The sequence below is a fragment of the Primulina huaijiensis genome, chromosome 3 (assembly GCF_012295235.1).
Source record: "Primulina huaijiensis isolate GDHJ02 chromosome 3, ASM1229523v2, whole genome shotgun sequence".
NCBI classification, from domain to species: domain Eukaryota; kingdom Viridiplantae; phylum Streptophyta; class Magnoliopsida; order Lamiales; family Gesneriaceae; genus Primulina; species Primulina huaijiensis.
This window is the reverse complement of record NC_133308.1, coordinates 29,300,613-29,327,247: the sequence shown is the minus strand read 5'-3', so window position 1 is coordinate 29,327,247 and position 26,635 is coordinate 29,300,613. Positions and strand designations below refer to the sequence as shown.

The 26,635-nt window shown below is 35.7% G+C and overlaps 5 protein-coding genes across 7 annotated transcripts; 1 reads left to right on the top strand and 4 right to left on the bottom strand.

Moving 5' to 3' along the window:
• Positions 1–241: 241 nt before the first annotated feature.
• LOC140974501 (uncharacterized) lies at positions 242–2,579 on the bottom strand. The gene is made up of 4 exons (XM_073437985.1): positions 2,388–2,579; positions 1,686–1,750; positions 872–1,070; positions 242–726 (listed from the first exon to the last, which is right to left on the bottom strand). Exons 1-4 carry the CDS (start codon positions 2,535–2,537, stop codon positions 364–366), a joined length of 777 nt encoding a protein of 258 aa, XP_073294086.1. The 5' UTR covers positions 2,538–2,579; the 3' UTR covers positions 242–363.
• A 2,258-nt stretch (positions 2,580–4,837) lies between these two features.
• LOC140974500 (protein NUCLEAR FUSION DEFECTIVE 4-like) lies at positions 4,838–7,732 on the bottom strand. Its single transcript, XM_073437984.1, has 3 exons — positions 7,351–7,732; positions 5,730–6,658; positions 4,838–5,637 (listed from the first exon to the last, which is right to left on the bottom strand). Exons 1-3 carry the CDS (start codon positions 7,684–7,686, stop codon positions 5,130–5,132), a joined length of 1,773 nt encoding a protein of 590 aa, XP_073294085.1. The 5' UTR covers positions 7,687–7,732; the 3' UTR covers positions 4,838–5,129.
• Positions 7,733–8,796: 1,064 nt separating this feature from the next.
• LOC140972669 (uncharacterized) lies at positions 8,797–10,985 on the top strand. Its single transcript, XM_073435044.1, has 4 exons — positions 8,797–9,030; positions 9,630–9,695; positions 9,880–9,949; positions 10,566–10,985. Exons 1-4 carry the CDS (start codon positions 8,879–8,881, stop codon positions 10,812–10,814), a joined length of 537 nt encoding a protein of 178 aa, XP_073291145.1. The 5' UTR covers positions 8,797–8,878; the 3' UTR covers positions 10,815–10,985.
• Positions 10,840–12,642, bottom strand: LOC140974499 (uncharacterized). Its single transcript, XM_073437983.1, has one exon. It carries the CDS (start codon positions 11,713–11,715, stop codon positions 11,503–11,505), a length of 213 nt encoding a protein of 70 aa, XP_073294084.1. The 5' UTR covers positions 11,716–12,642; the 3' UTR covers positions 10,840–11,502.
• Positions 12,643–14,503: 1,861 nt separating this feature from the next.
• Positions 14,504–16,719, bottom strand: LOC140974498 (uncharacterized). 3 transcript variants are annotated; one of them, XM_073437980.1, is made up of 5 exons: positions 16,534–16,719; positions 16,066–16,296; positions 15,913–15,996; positions 14,644–15,387; positions 14,504–14,533 (listed from the first exon to the last, which is right to left on the bottom strand). In XM_073437980.1, the coding sequence occupies exons 2-4, from the start codon at positions 16,253–16,255 to the stop codon at positions 14,648–14,650; spliced, it is 1,014 nt and encodes a 337-aa protein (XP_073294081.1). In that variant the 5' UTR covers positions 16,256–16,296; positions 16,534–16,719; the 3' UTR covers positions 14,504–14,533; positions 14,644–14,647. The 3 variants fall into 3 exon arrangements, with proteins under 3 accessions (XP_073294081.1, XP_073294080.1, XP_073294082.1); XM_073437979.1 differs by having other exon boundaries at positions 14,504–15,387; XM_073437981.1 differs by lacking the exon at positions 15,913–15,996 and having other exon boundaries at positions 14,504–15,387.
• Positions 16,720–26,635: the final 9,916 nt, after the last annotated feature.

Sequence of the window (26,635 nt, the reverse complement as noted above, 5' to 3'; positions counted from 1 at the left end):
GTTGAAACTGCAAAAACTTTAAACTTAGTGATTTTTCGAAGATGGAATTTTATAATCATAAAATATGTCGTTGGTTCGTTCTTTGGCTAAATTTATAGCATTTTGCTACTGCTAGAAGGTTTGTAAAATGTAGTTTTGAAACATGAAGAGCTTGAACTTTTTTATCCCAGCCTGCACCAATTAGGTTTTGACCTTTGAATGTCAAGATTGAATAAAACGTATAGAATGTGCAATTGTCAAATGATTCTGAATTATATGGCATTTTATACATTGCACAAAGATCTGTAAACTGCCGTTGGTTGGATTTCATTACATAACACGAGGCATCAAGAATTTCACGACGAAACGAAAAAGTTCTTGGTATTACTTTGTCTGAGAAGGTGAAAGGCTAGGTTGTCTTCTCTCTTTTTCAATGGCTCGAGGAACAAAAGCAAAAGCTCGAGTGTGGCGGCGGCCAAAACTGATTGATGAAGGAGAGTCAGAGGTGCTTAGTCTTGACACTGCTGAAACAAGTGTGTCTATGCTATCTTCCTCCACTTGCATATTTGCAGCCGAGGAAGCCTCTACTGATCCTTTCTCGTGAAGGAATTTCTGCCTGTGTTTCTTTGATGGATTGGCTTTCTTAAACTCAAATGAAGCCGGGAATTTATGCTTGTCTATCAGATGTTGCTGCCGGCTCTTGTAGTTTATCAGCTTTGCACAGCAGCCTTCAACAAGGCATTCATACTATACACATAAATCATATAAGTCGAGCCTTCAACAAGGCATTTCACAAGACACATCTTAACATTCAATGGTGACTCAAATTTTTTTCAAAAAAATGAATCCAAAAAGCGTTTGTGAATAACTGAATTTAAGTCGAGAAAATTACCATGGCAAATCCACGGGCAACTTTGGCCTGAAAGAAAGAATCATGAGATTCAGAAACATGTATGCTAAGTAGGCGTGATGTTGGGAACACTTTTGAACAGACTGAACAAGATGCCTGGTGTCGAGCATTATAGTGATCTTCAAATTCCTCCAATGATTTAAGATGTCCGCCACAACCAACAATTGGGCAGGACACTTCACTGATTTAAAAAAAGTTTCAATGAGGTCCGATGAACTAGAGAAGACGCGTTTGAAAAAAATGGACCAAGAATTTTTTGAGTCCCTTTTTGACTGTACTGGAGATAATATTTTAAAAGGAAAGATAAGGAGTAGATTTGAAAATTCACAAAAATTCAAGGTAGTAACAAATTCATTTACTGCCAGCCATGAACGAGTAAAGAAAAAACTTGATATTGCATGAATAATGAGATTAAGAAACTGCAGACACTATGCTACAATCATACATCATTTATCAATAGTCTCTCACACAGAGGAAAGTTCAGGATCAACTCGATAACAAAGATCGTGCACTTATTTTCCCCAAATTCAGATATTAGAATAGACAGCATGCCACTGGTTCCTTGCATCCTTAGTTTAACAGCACTTAGCACAGGTATGAAATGATTTGCGGAAAAGCAGAAAATGCAACGCATATAATTATATATTTTGGATGAGAAAAACATTTATATTTACATCTTGTAGCTAAATATACGCTAAGAGACAAAAACAGAGTTTGTCTTTACCCTGCGTTGTGTGCTTTAAATGATTCATATCATCGAATATCATGTATGCTAAACCAGCCATTACAACCATACCTGTTCCCCCCATCTTCCAAATTTTGAAGCTGCTGCTTTTCCGCATCTGTCAAATCCAATGTAATCTATAGAAGAAATAATTTAAACTTGATAGATTTTGTTTTGCTGACTTTTTGAGAAAACAGACAAATAGAACACTCTCTCCATAAGATAACACGCTAGATCAAGAAGTTTGAGTAAATTCTTAAAGTACAAACTATAAACAACTTCCCTGATTATCTAGATTAAGAAAAGCTTCAAGCTTTTAAAATATTTGGTTAACAAAAAATCGACAGTTTCAAATGATTGCAGACCTCAAATAACATCTTTTCTCTAATTTACATTTCAGAAGCTCCGAAACCAACACCGAACACATCCTAATCGAATCAATCATGCTGAAATTACAGCTATACTCTTTGTATTTCCAAGTACCAAGAAACATCAGAAGCAAAAAACTCTGCCTCCAACCTCGATACTTTACACATATAACTGAGGCAGTCGACCATAAACATTCGAATCACCTAAAATCAACTAATGAGTAATTTAAGACAGATACTATCAAGTACATTTAACGGCAACCAATTCCATACAAAAACTGAGAAGAAAAATAAGAACCAAAATCACACCCGAAAAGCAAATATAGGTAAAATCGCCACTAACAGATAACGGCAAAATCAACAATACCATCAATATCAAATTAAATTGTGTATAAAGCGTGTGTACCTGTTTGGCGAGAAGTTCTCTCTCCAAGTTCCCGGCCTCGAAGAAAGGAAAATCGGGTCCAAAACTTCGTCTGAGTGGATTCCAAAAGGGAAATTCAAAGCCAGTTCTGCTCCCTTCAACCTCCATTTCCATTTCCATTTCCCCTTTCATCAGAAAATTGGATTTCCGTGGATGCTTCTCGGTAGTGGAATTTATCATTATGACTTTATTTATGTTAGAGATTGGACCAGGCGGTAGCCCACTTTCAGATGGATTGGGCTTCCAATACGAGATTATAAGTGGGCCAATACTATATATTGAGTTTGGCTCAACCCAAACAAATTATTGTCATGACAAAATTTTAAATTTGATTTTTAATTTTTCAATAAATATTTATCTGAAAAAATCAACTATAGAAGAGAAAAACAAAATTTTTCTTATTAAATTTTAAAAGACAAAATTAAAAAAATAATAATAATAATAAAAGAACAAATTTACATACGTAAAGCTCCAAGAAATTTTGAAGTATATATGTAAGCATAAAATATTATACGGTGCCAGTATGGAAAGTGAAGTGTATGAATTCAACCACAGAATTCTTGCTTGCTCTCTGCTTTTAACTCTGCGCAGGGGCGGAGCAAACCAAGCTTTTTTTTATATCCAAAGTCAGCTGTTGAGCTCTTCCATACAGCATCAAGGAACTTGAGAAGAAGCAAATGCCGCAGTTGCACTTTGGTGGTTCATCAGAAAATGAAGACATCAAGCTATGTTGACGAGCTTGTCGTACAAGCTACAGGCAATTACGCCTGATGATGCTAACGGGTCAGGAGAATGGACCGGTGTATATAACTGTGTCAAGATTGCCCAGCAAAATCCTTCAGTATTCCCACAACAGGACCACGGCTTTTGTAAAGTTTTGCACACAATTGAAAACAAAAATAAGGATGCACATCTAACAAATTTGTCAAGAAATAGTGCTTCACTTCTCTCCAAGACTTCAAAAGTCAAACAAAATGTGATGGCAAGCATTCAACCGTAAATGAGATTTGCTGAAAAACAGCTTGGTCTCTCCCCAGCCCCAGGAAATCATAAAACAACTGCAGCATATATGTATGGCGGGTAAAAACAAAATCGAGTTTATCCAACTTTTAGAAATAAAAGGCTTTTTACATCAATTTTCTACACTTCAGCCGTCGGTTATGCATGATAAATTTATTCCCTGAAAATATCGTTCCACGAAAATCCAGAGAAAAAGTTTGAATTTGGACATCAACTTTGATCAAACTAGCATCGTTCATATAAAACTCAAATGAATTGAAGAAAGGTAACGAAAGACAGTAAGCCAAAAGTTGAAGGCCTTGACGCCCCGTGTTAAAACGTCATACAGGCCTTCGAACTCAACTCAGCATTGCACACTAAAATAAAATTTTTAAAAAAAAAATCAACACATACTGACGATTTCAGACAAACAGTAAAAATTGTCAACTCAAATGACATACAAATTTATGAGAACCAAAGTAATGAAACTCATATCCCATGATGGCAGAACTGGAGCTCTGACCGTCACAATAAGCCAAATCCAAACTACCCCATAACGGCAAAATTTCAGATAAACTTCCAGCAGAAAGCCCGACGCTGCCCCCCCCCCCCCCCCCCCCCCCCAAGTATTTAGCAACCACTAAACTCGCAACTAGCCATTGATTGTAGTTTAAAGCACTCCTGATGACAGGTGAAATGCTACAAAACAAATTCCCCGTACCGGCCCAAGATTGCCCCCACAAAAACCAGCCATCAGCTATGGAAAAACGAATGGATCCTCTCCGTGAAATAACCCATGATCAGCTCTTTAACATCAATTTATAATTTTGTACTACCATATGGGCTTCTGAAAAAATGGGGTTTATCTGCAGATTTTGGTCTGAATGAATGGATTCTTCGCTAAAGGATCTAATGACAATGAGGGAGTCGACTGTTGAATGGCTGAAGTGCATGAGATTGCAGCCATCCACTGCAATTAAGATTAATCCCCGCGGAATAATACACAACGTTCTAATTATACTGGCAAGACTGATGGGTGAAAAGGCGTTCGAACTAGTGAAATCAAATAATTAAAACCATCCAAAAAAATGAAAGAATCAAACATAGATGGGTCCTATTTTTGTTTATTGGTTCTTCAAATTGAGACGATCTCTAGTGCTGCTAGTAGTTTATGATTCTTGAAGGGAGAAGAAACAAAATAAAGTTATTTTGACCGAATTGAAGGTAGAGTTTATGATTCATATATTTTAGAAAACAACCAACATTCTAAAGAAATTGTAGTAAAAATTGTTAATTATGTTCAACCCATGTCTGAATCCAACTTGTGCTGATAAATGGAAGGGGTTGCACAATTTGTACAGTAGCAATTTTACAGATAATTTCAATGCATCAAACCCAAGCAGTGTAAAATCAAAACCATAGCGTGCAAGGGATACAACATAGAGGCTCAAAATTTTGGCAAATAATTTCAATATTACAGTAGAAAACATGCAGACACAACACCAAGCATACTATGCATCCCACGCCAATCGTAAGTTGGGTGGCTATGAAAAATAAGAAGCGTGTATAGATAACAATTAAAACAGGCTATATCCCTTCAAATTACATGCTCTTTCTCGTTCCAAGCATTCTACTATGGCAAAGATTTTAATTTCTCTACCTTGTCCATCTCCAGATCAGAAAACCGACCTTTTATTCCAGTTTCGAACAGAAATCGCAGCTAGTTTACTGTAGAGGTCTTCCATAAAGATTAGCATACACTGTCTTTGTTCGATACACGAGAATCATACTTAAAACAGCTGCAATGATACAAAATCCCGACATGATCAAGAAAGTTAAGAAGAAGCAAATGGCACCGTGGCACTTCAGCGGCTCCCCAAGGTATAAGAATCTTGAAAATGAAGTCATCATACTGTGATATATATGAGGAGCGTTGTGAGCTTGTCTTTCTGCCTCTCTGTCATATATGCTACTGGCAATAACACCTGAGAATACTAACGAACCTGCCGGATTTGCTAGAGTGAGAAAATTGTACAAAACACCGAACTTTTTCAACCCAAAAAGCTCTGAGGCAGCTGCAGGCACTATTGCCCAGTGTGCCCCATATCCGACACCAACAAGGAGAGTTCCGACATACATTGCCCCAGGCCACCCCATCGCGAAGAATAAATGTCCGAATGCCATTAGCACTTGGGCACCGGCCACGGTAGCATGCCTTGGATATGCATATTCCCTGTTTTGCAATATACGGTGATCGTAGTGAGAAAAAAAACAAATAAAAATTTGAAAACATAGAATACTGAGAAAAAATATAGAACTTCGTACCCGACAATTTTCTCAGAGATGTAGCCACCACCTACACGACCAAGAAAGTTCCAAATGCTGATCATCGAAACAAATACATGGGTGTTATCATAACCCAAGGATTGGCTCATCTGACCCAAATTGTCGATAACAGTTAAGCCAGAACCCGAGCCCAGTAGAAAAGAGAGAAAAATAAGCCAAAAATCTGCCTTTATCAATGCCTCCAATAATGTGAAATCTTCCCCTCTACGTGGTCTTCGTTTCTTGATTCTCACAGCTCCTTCTGCAGCTGCTTGGGCTAGCTTCGCCTGGAGTTGGGCCATCCTCCTTTGCCTCTCTAAAGCGGGAAGTGAGTCAATATCTTTTGGCTTTTCATCTTCAATTTCACTAAATATGACTTCTTGACCATCATCTTCAGATTTTCCAGCCTCTAATTTTTTAGAATCAGGTAGAAGTGCCTCTTCGACAGGTGATTTTGGCTCCCGATAAAAACTCAAAGTCACCGGGATAGCAATGGGAATAAACAGAAGAACCAGTAGAATTACAGTGAAAATTGTAATTATGGTTTGGCTTAAATCAACTAGATCTTGCACCAGCATTACCCCCATCAAGTAAACAGCCAAAACAAGGCATATGCTATAGATAACTGAGAAATTAAACCCATCGGATGAGCGTATTTGCTTGTGACCTCCAACAGGCCTGACAATGAACATAAGAGCAATGATCACTATTGTTGGCCCAACCGCAACCATAAATATGAGCGATGCGTGGTCTGGAGAATGCACCAGGGTGTATACTTGAGTCAAGATTGCACCACTCAATCCAGCAAAACCCTTGAGTATTCCCACAACAGGACCACGACTTTTAGGGAAGTTTTGGACGCAAGAAACCAATGCTGCTGTGTTGAAATAGGTCTCGCCATTGGTTCCCACAAAGATAAGAATGCACATCTACATATGAAAAGATAATAAAGATTAAACTTGATCAAGAAAAGGAAAAAACATGCTTCACTTCTTAAGCAGACTTCCAATACCGATTTTCATCAAACTCATCAATCCTAAACAAAAAATTCTAGCTACTAAAGTTGTGTTTTGCCTTCATTTTGTAAAGAAAGAAAACGGACTTGAGTCGACTGCCAATTACAAACGACAGTAAGCAATAAAGTTTATCTCTACTTTAAGAAACTACATGAAGAAGTTAACTCTGTTTTCTCGCATATGTGTGAAGTGTTTTTATGAAATAGTACACAAATATAAAATCGCCTTAAGATAATTATCGATTTTAAAAAAATGAACATCCGTAATCCGTCGATAAAAAGAAATCCACATTTTCACTATCAAGTTATTTTGTTGAAAAAAAAATGGCATCTTTGTGAATTAAAGAAGAAACGTGAGATCCAGAGTTGAACACATCAGAAAAACATTTGGAAAACAAATGGTTGATCAGTATCGAACGAAAAAGAGAATCAGAGGAAGCAACATGATCCACAACACACTCAGATGAATCGAACGAAACGTGCGAAAAGACAGCAAAGCAGAAAGTCAAAGGAGTCGAACAGTTTAAGATTAAAAAAAAAAAAAACATAAGACCTTGACCTCAGTCTAAAACATGGATGAAATAGCATAAGAAAGTGGATACTCACAGCCCATAATGGCAGAACGGGAGCTCTCCCAGACAGAATGAGCCAAACCCAACCGTACCCAACAAAATTCATCATGACACCAACAAGTAGAGCACCCCACAAGGGCAAAATCTCACATAAAGTCCCAGTCAAGAATCCAACGCTGTCCCCCAAGTCCTTAGCCACCCCTAATCTCGAAACCTGCCTTTGATTGTAGCTCAAAGAACTCTTGATGACCGGCGATATGCTGCCAAACAAATACCCAATCCCGGCACACGATTGTATCCACATTGCAGCCACAAAAACCAACCATCTGTTATTGACAAAAGAACGCATCCCTTCACTGAAGCAACCCATGATGGTTTGTAAAAACAATTGCAAAAAATTTAGACCCTCAGACAACAATGATGAGTGTATTCGTAGGTAAACATTGTGGATTGTGGCGGCCGTATTACGAAGTGCCAAGAGTGTACACGTGTCTATTTTCTGTTTTATGAGATGACGAAGAGTTCTAATCACATTTGTATAAAGCAATCGCCGAAAATTGGTTCATGGTAAGTTTAATCACATATAAGAAAGAAAGAAAGAAAGAAAACAATCACATTTGTATAACCAAATCCGGTGATTATAAGTTTAATCATTAAAATAAATATTTATATTTCATAAAATAATATAAATAACATTCATTCTTATTTATGTACGTGTCCATAGACTATGGAGGAGGATGATGATGTTGTCGGTTGTGCCCATATTTTCCAGATATCAAACAGCAACCACACGAATAAATAAAAATTTATTGACCATTACCATTTTCTTGATTTGTTTTTTTTAAAATATAAAATAAAAATAAAACGTGGAAAACAAAAAAAATGGTCGCGCTATTCGAGTTCTTATCCGATCGATACTCCTTGGAGTGGGCTCATCTCCTTCTCCTTCTCCTTCTCCTTCTCCTTAAATGTATGTACTGAACAAGATGACAAGATATATATATATATAATATATCTAATTTAACTTAACTTGATATCTGGAAGATTTCTTCACGGAAAATGCATGGGCTAATTGCTTGACTGGATGATCTTATCTATTATCTATGTTATTTATTATTAAAATATAAACACAAAATAAAATTCGATAAATAATTAATTTTATTTTATATTTTGCGATTCTATCACAAATAATATTGAATTATGCTCCATCGGCGGATTAATCTCTTTCGCAACCTTTAATTTGCCAACTTACTTACTTAATTGTCTTCGAAACAATGATCTGCTGCAATTAAAAGTTATCACTTTATTCTTAGTTAGTTTGATCCTACTGTATTAATATTCTTATAATCTTGTCTACTCGATTTATTTAAGACAAATTAATTCTTGCTTCGAAGCAACAAAAACCTCCTTATTTACGTGCATGAATCTGACATGGCTTGATTCGGTACCTTCTCCAAAACCGATTTGTAATATTGCCTTCTTCTTTTATATTTCACAAACTTAAATCTTTATTTATAATTAAGCCCATTTGAAACTTGTGTTGAGCCAAAAGGGCGAGATAGATGTCGGATTGGGGTCCGGCGTTCATGTCGGTTGTGCTGTTCGTGCTGCTGACACCGGGGCTGCTGATTCAGTTGCCGGGTTCGTGGAGTTCGGCAACTTCCAAACCAGTACTGGTGTTGATACATGCCATTATTTACTTTGCTCTCACCTAGCTGCATCGTCTTCTTGTTGATTAGCTATTGGTGTACATCATCATTGATCTCTTTCCTTCAATTATGTTATTTTGCTTCATTCTTTTTTTTCGATTCTGATATTCCTGAATTTGTTTCTTTCTAATTTATTATGTTCTTTAGATCAAGAACAGATGCCAATAAAATGAATTAAGCTTCATGTTATGATAAGTTATTAATTTTACATATTCTATAGATTAATGTTAAGCAGGTTCTAATATATCTACAAATTATTAAGAAAATATTTGAAGATAATCATTAAAATCATATCTATTTCTTTATTTGACTTGTCCCTTTTGTCACTAAAATTTTCCTCTCACTTATTCATATCAACATGCATTTCAAAATTTTGACTTTGGACAAAAGCCCATATCTTTAATCGGCTTACTCAAATACACACTACTTGGTTCCAATCCAAAAGCACACAAACTCAAGCTCCCACACAAATTAAATAACTAGGAGGTTACCATAAAAAAAATTTATTCAAGGAGAGATGATATATATATATATATAAACTAGACATAAAGATGTATGTCAAGAACGATAAACAAGAGAACAAGAAGCAAAGCATATATAATAGTGTGCAACAGAATGGAAGGCATACTGGTGGTCATGTTGAGGAACTCGACAGGCCTCTGCTTGGCTGGTAGCTGGAATACTAGTCCAGGCGCCAGCAGTGCAAATAATGAAGTGCCTATCAGCAGACCTGCAAAATCCTTCATTCTTGCAGGAAAGAGAGCAAGAATGAAAGAACAACAAAAATTAATTAAAAGGGCATATGAAAAGTTGATGGAATATATCCCATAAAGTTTTACAGGAATATGAAAAAGTAATTCCAACTTTGTTCTTGAAATTATTGATCACTGTTGCTTGGATAATTTTTTAATGTCAAAAGACAAAGTATGTGTATACAATATGTTTTAATTTTCCGAAACAATGTTTTTTATTCCAGAAATTATAATAAAACAAATATTCTCTCCTCTTCATACAAAATAGCCATATTATTGTATTTGCAACTAAATTTTCATCTACTTTTTCTTTTTCAAACTCAAAATAATTTGACATGTAATAATTACACTATTTCCTTTATAGACAAAGCCAAGTGTATGAAATATTTTTTCTAAATAAAAGTAAAGAAGACTTTATTTATTGCTTATTTTTTAAGTTCCCAAAGATTTTCGACTTTCAAGAGAAATCTTTTTTTTTTTAATTAAAAAAAATCGATTTATTAATATAATATATTCATTTTAAGGATAAAAAGTCACCAAAATGAATGAAATATAATCATATAATTTTTATTACAGTTTTTTAAAAATACTTATTTCGAACAATGCCATCTTATCATATCGTACGATAATACAATATTTTTATATTTATTAATTATATATTACATAAAAAAATACGATTTTTTTTTTTTAAAAAAAACAAGCATTTGTTCTATGTTCAAAAAATTCTGTGATTGGGGAACCAAATATTATCAAGAAATGCCCTTCGCTGTTCATTCCTTTTACTCTAGCAAGCAAACCCCTTCTCAATTTCTCATTTCTACCGGAAAATGGCAGACTGGGGACCCGTACTTATCGGAGTTGTGCTCTTCGTGCTGCTGCAACCCGGCCTACTGTTTCAGCTACCTGGCAACAATCGGCAGCTGGAGTTCGGCACCATGAAGACTAACGGCAAGGCAATCGCAGTTCACACACTGATTTTCTTTACTCTCTATGCTATCCTAATCCTCGCTATACATGTTCACATATATACGGGCTGATCCACCCGTTAGTGTTTCTGCAGTACAAGATCCATCTAATGCTGTATCTGGAACTAATTTTTCCATTTTCCGTTTCAATTCTGCTGCTAGTTTTCTGACTTTTGAATCTCTGTTAAATTTGTGGGTTTTCAGATCATTTTAATGTTTCTTTTGCCATTTTTACCCCCTAGATTTCTTGGCGAAACCACTTTTTTCTAGCAGTATCTGTTTCCATAAATGCTGTATTTATTTTATCAAAAAAAAAAAAAAACAAATTTACTGTATTTGTGCGAAAACCATCGAAACCGAAGCTTGATATGTTCAGACTTAGTTTAGGGTTCGAATTGTTAGGGCTGTAACGTAGAAAGTTAGATTCTTGATGCAGTTGTTTGGAGAGATTTCTTCATGAAGTATGATTGCTACTCTGTTAAATTGCAACTTCTTAAGGACTGAATTTTTTATTATCATTTTTTTTCTGAATTGTACAAAAGCCGAACAATAAGATGACAAAATATCCAGACCATTTGAAGAAGCCACCAAATTTATAGAATTAATTTATAAAGCTTCACTCCAAAATCTCTACGGCGAGAGTAGGAAAAAAAAAGTTCGATAGAAAAGTGAAATGGAGGAAGATTGAAGAACGAGGGTGTACTTTGGAATAAGATGTGTTAATTCTTGAAATTTTTACATATACAACAGAAAATCTAAATTAGCCTGAATGTATATGAACTCCAATGGCAACAATCAAGATGGTGTAAACACAGAAGTACAAAACCGCATGAACCAAGATAGATATGCCACTTGTGTACATGTTGCCGAACTCGATCACCCTGGTCCTCGCAGGAAGTTGGAACAGCAGCCCTGGAGATAGGAGGATGAACATCACCACCGCCACCACCACGGGTCCCCAATCAGAACTCATCTCTATACTCTACCTTCCGTTGGTATTTGGTTATAACTCCTGCACAAATAAAATATTATGGGTAATGTCTTGTTATTTTTTTGTGTGTTTGTCGTAAAATCTTTGGAAATGGTTCTTGCCAATAAGTAGAATTGTCGTATTGGTTTTACTTAACGAAGAAGGGTGCATATGATGGGATGCTAAACTTGAGGGGGCAAAGAAAACGGTGGGATTTAAAGGAAGGGAAAGTATATTATGATAATGGGATTGCTTTTCTGGAAGTATGAACAAAAGCATCCAATTATTGAACACATGAATTCCCCTTTTCCAATTGCTTTTCTAGAGTTTTTTAAGAAGGCGGAGATGCTAGTAAAAAAATTTGGGAACTATCCGGGCCTTAGCCCAATGGGTCAGTTTCCCAAGTATTGCTGTTGGAGCACTTGCCCATTGTGACCCAGCTGGAGTTGGACCGAGTATGCATGAATGCCTGCCGCTCCACTGCCAGATTAAGACAAGAACATTGGCGACAAACTCAATGTTGCAACATTTTACGAACTAGACTAAGAAATCTCCTATTCTAGGGCTCAAAAACTGCAGATATCAAGAAATTGGTGAAGAGAAATGTCAGTATATTTTTCGTGGTGTTGTCACCGAGACTTCTGTTTCAACTTCCGGGGAAAAGAAGGTCGATAGAATTCACCAACGTGCAGACCAATGGACTCCCCATATTTGTGCATACCATAATCTTCACTGCCATAATCACCATCATTCTTATTCCCATTGGAGCTCACATCTATGTCGGATAGAGGAATCGAATTCGTATAGTTTATTTTTTCTCTCTCTATCCAGTTTTGTATTTGTCAGTGTTTGTTTCTAGCTATTATCTTTTGCTTAATCATGCACTTGGGTGATTTATGGTTAAGTCTTGATTTTACAAGAATACACATTTCCTGGAGTTCTTAGCTAGAGCAAGCTTCTTTTAATATTTTTTGTTTCTGTTTTTCATTTATAGCATTAAAAATTACTCCAGTTATTTGGGTCCATTCAAATTTTAATTGCTAAACTTGGTTAGTAAGCGTGATTCAAAGAATTATATTACTTGATTAATAGCTACGTACTCTGTATATATATATTCCTACTACACATACATCCTTGTATCATAGTTTGTGGATGATGATAATTATTAATTCAGTGGAATCATCGTCCACACTAGTCTTGTGATCATATGTTTCCAAAGTTATGTAAATGGAAAACGACTCGTGAATTTCAACCATGTTTACAATTCGTCAATACTATTCTTTTGAGAGCATAATATTGAGATTGCAAATAAATACTCCCTGGATTCCGATACAAAGGTTCGTCTTGTTCGTCCCAAATCACAAATATGAAGAAATATTACATAATATATGCTGATATGAGTGAAACGTATTATTTTTTAATGTAAGTATGGACCGAGTTGACTAGTCTCATGAATATAAATAAGTGAAATCATTGTATGTGAGACAGTTTGTATTTAACATGATTTTCTCTATTATCTTATTAATATACCTGTCAATAATCATCGATTGCATTAGCTACTTCCAAGCTGTTGAAGCCGAGAGATTATGATCATGTTATCGAACGTTCGACTATTCTACCAAATTCCCATTGTTTTTATCTCCATGCACGGTCAGTTCTTGGATTCTGTTTACTGTTACCTTGATAAGATTCCCTTCGTTTATATTCTTCGTCATAAATATATTATCTTTCCAAGAAGCAGGGGTTGATGTATTGACTCGTATTAGATGTCAAATTATTTCTCAAGTTGTTATTCATGTTGAAGTGAGTTTATGTGGGTGCAACGAAATTAGTCAAATGCTATTCCTTTCTGCTGAAGTTCGAATTTTAATTGAGATTACTTGAAATTGTAAAAATGAACTATTTTGAGCTCGAGTTTTGCTCAAAACAAAAGGTTCAGTTCATTTGGTTCTAGCTTAATTGTTGAGCTCTATTAATGGGGGCTTGGAATATGGCTTGTGGACTTGCTTAATTTTGAACATATAGATTAATTATTAACTAACATATTAAAGGTTGCGAGTTACTAATATTTCGAACATGATCGAGCTCTCCTAGAAATTGAGAGTAAGAAAGCTATTTTTACATTTTAAATTTTCGTTTAAAAATAAAATCACATACTAGAAGCATAAGCAAGAAAGAAAAAAAATGCTTATCACGAGTAAATGCAACATAAATAAGAAATATAAAAGAAATAATATTGATACGCTATTTATATATTATATTTTTTCAACAAATAATGTTTTAAGTATAAAAGAAATATTTCTCAAGAAGAAGAAGAATGCAACGTGTGGTAGAAGGCCGTGAAGGCGCTTTAAATATAAGAACTCGTAGATGATTCACACCACTGATTGTTTTATCTCAAGAAAAATTATAATTTCCAAATAGCCAGCAATTTTTATAATTTGAATTAATATCAAATATTGTTCAAACAAGCGACAATTTGGTCAGATGGTGTGGACCGTGGCATATCCTTTTCCAAGTAAACATCGACATATTATCATTATTACAACAATCCGTTCAAATCATTCGACTTGTGGATAATATCTTTGTACAAAAATGTAAATACCATTTTTTAAAAAATTATTATAACAGTTAATATTAGGGGATTTGAGATGTTGATGACTGTACTAATTACTATTAACTGTTCTTTGATATCTTTATGGCGATGGAATGTCAAGCGAGATGCCAACAAACCATCATTGCTAGCAGGACACAGTTTCGAGGCTACCGATCAATCCAAGATCACTTAAAATGGGTCAATTCCTAAGGCATCTATACAATCCTGAAAGGAAGTGAACATTTTCAAAATTGACAACTACGCAAATCGAATAAGAAAAAGAAAAAAAAAGGAACTGATGTAGAAGCCACACAAGAATGCACAAGAAATCGAACCTGTCTACAAAATATTTGGAAGCTGAGAATCTAATCTCTGCTGCAACTCTTTGATCTTCACCGAGAGCTCGGATTTCTGCTCCTTGTAGCTTTTCAACAAGTAGTCTTTTCCTTCAATCAATTCCTTCAACTCACTAACTTCCCTCTTCAAAAGTTCAATCCTTTCTCCATCCCCTCTGGTTTTCTCTGACCACTCTGAATTTCTTTCAATTTCCTGGAATCCATTTGTATGACCGTTCTTCCACTCAGCTGGCCAAGTGGGAACAGTAGGAGACTTCTCGCCAGAGCTGATGTGTCCAACACAATGATCTGCGATTGCCTTTCTTAATCTCTGGATTTCCCTTTCCGAATCAAACAAATCCCTGTTCGCAGCATCCAGCAAAGATTGAAGATGGGAACAATGTGAAAGCTGCACGCTATGGGAGTTCTGAAGTTCTGCAATTTGATCCTGCATTTCAAGTATCATATCATCTCTTCTCTTCAATTGCTGTCTCAATTTTTGTATGACTTCCCGTTTATTGAAAATGTTGGAACCAGATTCGGAAACACAAGGTGAATCAGAGCTGTTCGACTGGTGGAAAGGTTTTTGGGGCAGCTCAAGGCGGTCAGGAGAAGATGACCACATTACACCATTCTCTTCGTTGAATGCGGAGGTCGGAACAGTCACAAGGGGAAGCGAAATATCAGGTTCTGACATCATCTGGCCATCACTATTCTGTTTGACTTCCACCACATTCCTCGATCCTGTTCATGTAACATAAATTTAGAAGATAAATGTTACATATAGTAACAAAAAATATTATTCAAACATCACAACAATTTCAAAACAAGTAAACACTGAATCAACGAAAATGACCATCAACGTGATTGGCAGATTGCATTCATCATGTGTGTGTAAACAAGGATCTGAATTCGATCATGTGTCATTAAGAAATATTGTCACAGAATTCACTTATTTTATCTCTCTACCTATTGGTGCAAAGTGTCCCACTTGCAAAAAAACAGCAAATCGATAATCATCGTTGGGAACTGGTGTTTACACGAGCAGTTAAATAAATTCTCTTTCCGCTGTTTTCACTTCATAAGTTTAGTTTTTAAAAATTAAAGTAATAACCACGGAAACAATTATGATCACACATCAAAATAACCAACAAAATTTTTTATAAAAAAAATCGATAAAATAATTAACAAGGGAGGGAGAATGCGAAGTTTGATTTCTAAGTTAACCGATAGCGAGATAAGCATGTGATTAGGACTATGATTGTCAACCATCTTCATCTTGATGAAAACAAAAGGCATCTGCGTGCATGGTGAAGCTTGCTGACTTCTTTCGATCCATAGGTTTTCTATTTCCTGCATCAGAAGTAACATTCGGTAAGGAAACTTATATTTGCCAGAACAAGAAAAGTTAACATACGCTACCTATCAAACTTTGGCTCCTAGTCACTGTTTGTCTGGTATCAAGAAACTGCTTCAGTTTATAGCCCAGGTGGATTGACAATGTACTCAGCAACGCACCCCCGGCCACAAGGATCCAGTTTGGCACCCCTTCCTGAAGATTTCTAGGCCTCCTATTCGCCTCAGTGACTTTTGGCTTCATCTTGATAGGCATTCAAGCAAGACAACAGACTCCTTCGACGCATCCACCTAACACTGAATATGTATGTAAACACATTAAAGCCACAAGGCATGAAGACAATGTCATACTCTGCCCACATGCTATTAAGATAGATTTAAACGCAGAGATTGAATCTTATGGCAAACCAAACATAGTCGACTTTCTCATACCAAGCAGTCGTCAGTTTACCCGAATTCGAAAATCGAATTGAGCAAATAAAGTTGACGGCCGTTCCGTTGCGGGAACGGCGACTGCCGAGATGAATTCCATACCTGGAACGAAAGGCGATCCAGAATGCAGATTTTCACCGTGATAACGGTGGAGCGACAGGTTTCCGCCGGAACGGCACGTGTTTGGCTGTAATCGGGAGTGGAACGGCCGATTTACCCTAAAACCCTAATTTGTTTTTTCCGTGGAAGAAGAAATCGCTTGTAGTGACTGAAGAGACGGAGCAAGATTATTAGTACTGGGCCTTTTTTAGAAAAAGGGGAAAAAAAATTATTATTGGGCCCAACTTTTTTAATAAAATAAAGGAAAAATTCTCATATTTGTTTTTTGGGCAAACTTTCAATAACTCCCTACATCCCTTCTAAAATTTATCTTTACTCCCTATACCTTTATTTCTTTGTTTTAGCTCCCTAATATTTTAAAATTTCCAAGAATACCCTTATCCTTTTATTCTAATAATTGATTTTTTCTTTTAAACATAAAGGCCCATCATGCTTCCGTAAAATAAATGAAATCTTTTACCTTTTTGACCAGAATACCACCGGGTTATATCCACCGTATTTTACGAACTGCTCCTCACAGTCCAACCACACGATCGCAACCGATGGTTACAGACGCAGATTCCTTCAGCAGCACTTAGCACAACCCTAATTCGTTTCCTACCTTAGGGTGTACAGCAAAAGATAAAAATTTGAAAATAATACATGAGAGGGGCTGAGAGCAAAAATCTCTTTATTCAAACACAGACATATTATTATTACATTGAAACCTCCTGTAGAGGAAGAGGAACTTGCTTAGCTGCTTATAGTAGCCGAACTTGAACAACACATAAACTTGAAAGAGAAAATATTACAACTTATTATTGAAAGAAATGAGGAAAATGTTCGATGATCTTCACTTCCTTCTTTCTGCCTTATTTATAGAAGGCTTCTTCGGATTTGAAACTCGGACTTCAAATCTTGATAAGTCTTTACAGCTTGCATATGGACCCTTGAGTGGTTGAGTGGTCCTACTTTTCTTGAAATGTTATTTCATAGATTATTAATCTAGACATTAACTTTTCGTCGTCTTTTATCTCTCCCCGGTACCAGTCGAGATGTGCTTGGAGGATATCAGCTGAAATCTCGTCTTCTTTCTCTTTATACATCATTATAATTTTTCTGAGAGCTGCAGCCTCACTCCTCTTATACTTGATTCTTCTTTTTAAAACTTTCAGATATACCCGATACATCTTCAAGTTTTACTTCTGGTGTGTTTAACTGGTTCTATTTATCACTTTTTATAGATAAAATTTCGGGACCAGTTTTCTTGTTCTCTTTATTGGATTCCTTTTTTGAATAAAGTATCCAATGTTCTTTCGTCTTTTACCACTCATTATTAGTGGTCTTTATGTCATTTTCCACCGATTATTGGTGGTCGTGTTTTCTCCACTCACATGGTGGTCCTCTTTTTGTTAGTGGGTTTAGTCACATCTCCCTTTTAATTTTGTCGAGGAATCTTCGGCTTTTTGTGTCCTCGAGGAAAATGTGAATGTGGTCATTCCCCACTTGTCCTTATTTCGGTAAAATGTTTCCGATCAGATCTCGGTTTGAAACCTTTACCGAATTCCGGTTCTTTCTGATTCTGGCATTCAGGGCAGATGTTTTCCGACCATCTTCCTATGTGTGCCATATTACAGAACTTTCGGCGAGTCTCTTTACTTGCCGGCAGCTTGCTATTCCACAAAAGATTTCTTTTCTTCTGGAATAAATCTTCTGCAAAACTTGTGGTTTTTCTGTCATGGTGTTTAACAGGAATGATCCATTTAAAGAGTTTTGGTAAAACTTAAATGGAAACTTGACTTTGTCCATCTCTGTGAGACAGACCCAGATACCCCATGCTCTCCTGGTAGACATGTCATCTTCATTAAATGAAGAGACTAAGGGGGTTTCATTTGTAGGAGGATCCTTTATAAATTTTTGAGAATTAACGTCTGGCCTCCTTAGCTTGATAAAATGAAAGGCTTCGTGTGAGCCTTTTCCTGCTGGTTCTGGTGCTGCACCGAAAAAGTATAGCTCCAAAACATCTCCTCTGGACAAATGATCATTATTTGCCCAAGTCTCATGAACAGCTTCTTGCATCCATTTTGGTAATGCTGATATCTCTGGGAAGCTAGGCGAAGTAGTATAAACTGAGGCAAGAGCCCCAAATTCATACCAGGCTTTAACCTCTTTTGGATATGAATTTTGTTTCATCCATATCCTAGGATATTTTCCTGCAATATCAACTCGAACCATGGCTGGGTTGATGCCAATTCTTGTGTTTAATTTCTCCCAATTCTGTTGATAAACCTGAAATGGAGAAATTGTAGTTTCATTAGTACCAACCTTAGTTTTGCCTTTGTCAGTACGAGGCCTAAGGTTGATCTCTCCCTCTTCAATCCCCGAGGTGAAGGGTTGACTTGAGGACTCGAGATAAGGATCTGGAGTCTCAATTTTTGTTTTAGCCGACTCATCTATAGATGATCCCGACTTAACACTTGTGCAAGGGGTATTTGAATCCCCCGCTACAGGTATAGAGTCCTGTACTCGAAAACTCTCCATTTGGGAAACCAATGGTTTCTCAATGTCTTGGAGGATAGGCCTTTGCATTACAGACCATAACTGAGTGTATGCCTGTAAACATCATGTAATTCGATCAGAGACAATTCTCTTATCGGTTTGTTGTAGCCTTCCCGTAACTTCTCCGTTTACGGCCAACTCGTTGAACTCGGTTTGAAGCATTTCAAGGTGTTCCCTCAAATGCCTCTGCATCTTCTTGATAATAGCATCAATGTCAATGCTGTCCATCTCTTTTTAAAAAATCTGCAAGAATGTTTTCATGAGATTTAATTATTATAATATCAAAAATATAATTTTGACATAATGCTTGCCATCTTAATAATCTGGCCTTCTCAGGTTTAGATTCAATTCTATTCCTTAAGAAAGCTTTCACATGTGTGTTATCAGCTTTCAAAGTGAATTTCTTTGCAAGTAAAAATAATGGCTATTTTTCAAAAGCCCTTTTTACTGCATAAAATTCCTTCTCGTTGATATGTCATCTTATGGCTTCTGCATCTGAGAATAAACCGCTACAATATCTGCATGGTTGTTCTCCCTCTGGTGTGAGCTTAGTAAGAACTGCTGCCCACCAATGATCACTGGCATCGGTATACAATACCAAATTATCCTCATCTTGAGGAATAGCCATTTTTGGAAGATTCTTACAAATCTCTTTTAATTGGCATAGACCTTTTGTGTGTTCATCCGTCCATATAAATCTAGCATCTTTGTTCAATAATGGACTAAACACTTTCCTGTGTTTTGCTAGGTTTTTAATAAACATCCCAGCAAAATTAACAACTCCTAAAAAACTTTGAAGTTGCTTCTTGTCTTTGGGACTTTCTGGAAAATTCTGCACTTTTTCCACTATGTGTTTTTGCATAATAATTCCTGATTCATCGATTTCAATTCCGAGGAATTCAATCTTCCTTGTTGCAATGACTGCTTTCTTCTCAGATAAGACCAGTCCTTCTTTTTTACAAACATTAGAGAAAATCTTCAAATGCTTAACATGTTCATTTATATCTTTAGACGCTATTAAAACATCATCAATATAAACAAACATAAATTTAAAATAATCTTTAAAAAGATTATCCATCTTTCTTTGAAATATTTGGGGTGAATTAGCCAATCCCATTGGTAATACTTCCCAAATATAATGTCCCTGAGGTGTAGAGAAAGCTGTGAATTTCTTGCTTTCTTCTTGCATCCGAATCTTATAAAATCCGAACTTACAATCGAATTTAGAGAATATCTTAGCATTGCGTATGCAACTTATTAGATGTTCTCTACTAGGTATAAAATACCCATCAAACTCCAGAATCTTATTAATTTCTTGATAATTAATAACTAATCTGGGTTTTCCTCGTTTTATCTCACCATGATTTCTTACCAGAAAACCTGGACTACTATATGGTGACATTCCTGCTTTGATTAAACCAAGGTCCAAATGTTCCTTGATTATAATCTGCATATCCCTCTGATCAATAATATTCATTGGGATAGGTTTGCAACGGACAAATTCATACTCTTTGCCTTCCTTAATTTTAAGGCAAGCTTTGAGTTGATTTCTGTCCCACCATGCCAAAGGATCTTCATTGTAATTTTCTTTGATCCTTTTCTTGACATCTTCTAAGGATACCTTAGATTCAAACTCTACTTCATTCTGATGTAGAGTTATCTTCAGGTATTCCATATCTTCTGGTTGGAGCGTTTTATCTGCTCTCAACTGGAGCATTGTTTCTCCAAACCTTCTAGAATCTTTCATTTTTGGGTTCAGAAGTTGTCCTGAATCACCACGCTTGCTGCGAAACTGGATCGGCAATTTTCTGTAAAATGCCTCTCTTAGTCTCTGGACTATAATTTTGTGGTTACAAGGAGTTGTAAACACTAATCTTCTAGTCTCATTTTCTTGAGTATAGGATTTGAACATTTGTAGGAAATTGTTTCCTAGTAAAATGTCAGCTCCTGTATCATGAAAATAAATTGGTGGTGTCTTCACCTTGTACCAAGGTGTTTGCCCAGCACCGCCAATCATTATTTCAGTCATCTTAATCCCTTTACATAAGATTAAGATTCTTCTGGAAAAATCTCTTCCAGCAATCTTTGGTAATTCTTCTTCCAAACTTGTTGGAAAAACTCCTCGTTTTGCTGTACAAATACCAGCACCTGAATCAATATAAGCAGCAAAATATTCTGCCTTATATTGTTCATATAACATTCCTACTGGAATGTATATCGAGAATGGACTTGTGGTCATTGGATTTTCCAAATCTTATCTTCTGCCATAAACTCCATTCCGTACTCTAGACGTTTCCAAGGTTTATGTTCCTCATGAAATTCTAGTCCAAGAACCAATTGATCTGGTTCTTTTCCTGGAATCCCTGTGATATGAACTTCCAATTCTCCGACTCGGATCATTCCTTGGTAAGTTCCTATCATGGGTTGTTCTAAATAGTAAATTGTATTACAAGGAAATTGATTCCTCTGTTTCGTAATATCAAATACTATTTCGACTTCCTTCCACCCTTCTGTGCATCTAAGCTTTCCTATGGTTGAAAAACTTTTTAGCTCCTGTTGGGTTTCTTGAACAGGGGTTTTTCCCCATCTGTAGCTTGTAATTCTATCTCCTTGAAAAGATAGTCTTCTTGATTCCAATCTAAGACTCTGATTCCTTTGTAGAATCGGTTTGCCTTGTATTTGGATATCTGTTTCCTGCATTACAGGAAATTCAATTCGTTCTGGATAAATTGCCTGAGCAACTTTTCCAAATCTTTCTGGTATCTCAATAAACTCATTTCTAATAAACAACTCTGAATGATGTGTATTAGATAAAGCATATGAGATTTGATAGGTAATAGAATATGGTCTATTACCTTCCTTCAATAGCCTTTTCTCCTTGAAATTTTGATGCAATGTCAAGGCTCGGCTAAAATCTCGATCTGCCAGGTTGTAGGCTATCCTTGGATAGACTACTCCTACAATCTTGCCTGCACAGAGATTTCCTGAGATAGTTCCCAGCACTGAATCTTGAAGGTTTCCCATTCTTTTATCACATATAGCAATATCAATGGGTGAATCTATACCTTCTTTGAAAGTAGCTTTTATCATAATTTGGATTGCTCCAATATGAATCCAGGACATAGTCCTTGCTACTTCGATCTTGAGTTTTTGTAATTCCTCCTTTACTTCCTCAGAAGGAATTAATTGCATCTCCATTCTGTTTCCAGTAAGTTCCATTAAGATTGTCATTTCCCTTCTGGAAACTTTATAGATCAGATGATGCTTTCTATTTCTTAGGCCAAGATTTCCTAAGAACTTTTCTACATGTCCTGCAGAGAATCCTTGATATCTCTGTAGACTAGGATTTTCTTTCATGATCCTTTGGACCATGTTATGAGATATTTTTGTCTGGCTAAAGAACCCAGACAAATCCTCATGTGTTTCGTGTCGAAACACCTCGTTTTCAGTCAGATTCCGATTCAGTTCCATCGGATTCTTCCTGACTTAGGACTTCTTCTTCTTCATATATACTTTCATCTTAGGCAATGTCCTCAAATTGGTATACCTGAATAAGATCGTGGTAATAAACTGCTTCTTCAATATCCGGAGTTGGATCGAAGCGTTTGATACTTCTTTTTTCATTTTCTGGACAGTTAGTCGAGATATGACCTCTTGCTCCACATGTCCAGCAATTACAATCCTTAAAACTTTCATTAGCTCGTGTATGAGCTCTTCTGAAAGTTTTCTTTGTAAGTGTTCTTCCAGTACTTCGAGATGTACTCGATGCTTGGGAGGATATCCTACTCCTTGATGGTCCGCTTCTTTGTCCAGATTTATAAGATCTGGCTTTTTGTCTAGACCATACTGTTCTTGGTTTCCAAGAACTTCTTCCACTTCTAGCATAAGGATGAGTCCTGAAACTTTTCCTTTTATGCTTTTGTGGTCTACTTCCAATAATTGTTGGAAGATCATTTTCCTTACAACACAAAGGAGTACGTCTGTTAATACCCCTTAATCGTTTGTAATTCTTTTGTAATGCTGCCAAATGGCACCATTCCGCCAATTTTCCTTTAAGGAAAGAAGCTCTTCGTGCCAATGTATCTGGATTTCCAGGTACATATTCCTTTATGAGCATTTCTCTCCAGGAACTTGGCATTTTTGCGAAGAAAAGTTGCATAGCTGTATCTTCTTCGACTCCTGAATTCCATCTATATTTAGTGAATAACATAATATATTCATCTACTAAACAGATGTCATGTAATTCAAGACTATACAGAGCTTGAGTATATTTCTTCCTCTTATCTGTGTCTTGACTATTAAAATAGTCTATCCCTATAAATTGTGCTTTAAATAGGGTAGTCATTCTTCCGGCTATCTCGCTTAGAGATTTTCCGGCTAGGACCGACTCTTTAGTTTCCACCGAAGTCATGTCCCAAGCAATTTTCACTGATCCCATAAGACTCATTTCTAGGAGTTTAATGAATCCTTCTCTGTTGAGATCAAGTGTTCCTGCTTCTATTTTCATATCAGATGTCCAATCGTCTATGAGTTCTTCTCTGTTTTTGAAATCTAATACATCAAGGTTAAGCATAACCCCGTAAGGATGTATAGGATCTAAAACAGTTTTCTCATATGGGGTTTGGTGCAAGGGAATTTGATTTCTCCTTGTCCTTGTTCCCGCAGGGTGTGAACCTCCACCAGTATGGAAATCAGTCTGAGATTCTCTCATGTGTATATTTTGAGATCCCACACTTTCCCTTGGTGGTTCTTGTGAAGATGACCAAGTTATAGCAGGTGTTTCACCTCCTGCTGTGTTCATCTTTAGATCTACAGTTTTGAGATTTGCGAAAGATTCCGCAAGTTCTTGTAGATCCTCCAGACCAATCCTTTCTAGAGCTGTCCTCAGATTAATTTCTTTTCTGAGACAGACTTAATTAGATTGATCATCTTTTCTTCTTCAGTCAAAGGTTTTGACACCGCTCTGGTCTTTCCTTGTTGATGTAACAAAGGTTCAGTATCAAATGATGGTGGTAACCATCCTCCTGAAGTTCTTTTACTAGAACCTGGTTGTTGTTCTAGTTTCTGAATTCTTGTTTGAATATCCTTTAATATTCCCAGAATTTCTTCCTGGTTTTCATGGATCTTCTCAACTCGTTGCGGTACAAAATATAGAATATTGCCATAGTTTTGTACTGTTTTCTGAATTTCTCTAAGATCTAAAGAGAGCTTAGAAGAATCTGGTATAATTTCCATAAACTTATTAGATTGAATCATAAGTTTACCTGAGGGTGATGATGCTTCCCTTTCTGTTTCTGATATCTAACAGTAGTTAGATTCCCTTGTTTATATTCCAAAATATTGGAATAATTCTTGTAAATTATTTTTCTCGAACCTAAGTTCGGATTCATAATTTTCGAAATTCTCCTCCTCAAACATTTCGTTTCTTTGTAACAATAAATTTTGTGTTTGAAATAAATTAACCTAAAGCTCTGATACCATTTTGTGAAGCGCGGGGATCAATAGAAGAATTTTAAGGAAGAAGGGGTATTTTTGTCTTTTTTAAACTTTTAGGGAGTTTAAACAAATATTTTTAGGTGTAGGGAGTTGGAATAAATTTGAGTTGGGGTATTAGAGATTTATTTACAATTTACCCTTGTTTTTTCTTAATTTTAAAATTTTATGTGATTGATGTGATATAAATATTGTACAGAATAGTTTCGCATTAATATTTTAACATAAAATGATTAAAATTATCAGAAATCACATACATATGATTGGAGAGCCGTAGCCGCTAAAGTTTTAATGAGTATATGCATAATATATTGAGCAATGTAATATGCTTGCTTTTATATTTGCACTCCAAACAATATAAATATACATATATTTATAATTATACTTTTATAATAATAAAATAAACTGTAATATTTAACATTTTCTATCTCATTCTCTATATTTATTTATAGATAAAAATAGCACATGTTTAATATTGTTTGGTTATAAAAAGAACTTGAAGAACTTTTCGACAGCTTAATTTGATTGATTTAGCAACCACTATTTTGTGGTCATTGATCACGATGACATGGCCATTGTACAAAGGTCGACTCATTGGTTCGACCTGTACACATACCCGAACCAGTGAGTAGATCGTTGCAATTTTTTTCCGATTTTCTCTTATAATCCCCGCCAACCCCCTTCATTTGTTTTACGTAGTGTTTTCCCAATCTCTAATTGACAATTATTTTTTGATTTTCAAAATATCACGTCTCGATTATTGATTTATTGTCAATTGTTGATTTATTTTCGGAATTACTTCAATTTCATATTTATACAAATCACAAACGATCGGGGCCGAATCAAGTCGCAGAGGTCGGAAAGAAAAGGGAAATGGCATCATGCCACTGGATTTCGAGCATCACGATTTTCTTTCATTCAATGTAGGCAAATATAAACTTGATTTTTCCGATGAGAAACATCGAGAACAAGACCAAGGTGTCCAACAAAAATTCCGTCGTCAAAGATAAGAAAGTATGAGCAACCTGACATTGCCTAAAATAAAAAACTCGAGCTGGCCTCGCCCAACATCCGATAACTTCACTAAATATTTCGAATAGATGACGTTTCCCTCCAATGATATGCAAACCAAATGCAAATATTTTTCGAAAACTTACAAATTTCAACAAGGATGTGGTTATGGAACTTCAACACGTCACGTCAAGAAATATAATCTTGTGAAAATTGGTATTTATCATTCTCAAACTCAAAATCTGATTTTCTTTTTTCAATCAGTTAATGATTCTCAATTTTTAAATTTTCTGAAACTAAATCTAGAGAAAAAATTACTACATTTTGTTAGGTTGAACAAATTTTTTTTTAGTTTTAGTGATAAATTATCTTTTGAAAATTGGATTTCTACAAATGAAAATCCTTCTGTTAGACATATCTCATGAAATACATTCAAACACACACTTAAAAATTATTCTTTGAACAAAAAAGAATTAATTAAAAAATTATTTTAAATACTAAAGTTACTTTTTGTTCGGATATTTGAAGTGATCATTGGCAAATTTTATAACATGTGAGTTTTACATGTCATTGGATTGATAGTTCATAGGACATTCCAAAAATATTGCTTGCATATAAATGTTTTAATAAAACATACACGATACAAATATTTCTCAACTTATATTTGTTATCTTAGAAGAATATTGTCTAACTTCTCAAGTTTTTTTTTATTTCTTTTGATAATACTAGTGCAAATACTTCTAATATTAATGAACTTATTGAATATGTAAATCATCACTAGGTGGTAAATGTTTTCATATTAGGTGGAAATGTCATATTTTAAATTTGTGTGTTCAAAATAGACTAAAAAAATTTAACATCACATAGTCAACCAATTAGGAACGTAATTTATTGTCTACAGACACATCCGCAAGTTATTAAACAACGAGCCAAATTTTTTGCAAAATAAAATGTATGAGATCTAAATGGTTTGCACGAGACGGTCCAATTCGTTTGAATTCAACATATAAATTATTAATATGTCTTTTGAATATAAAGATTT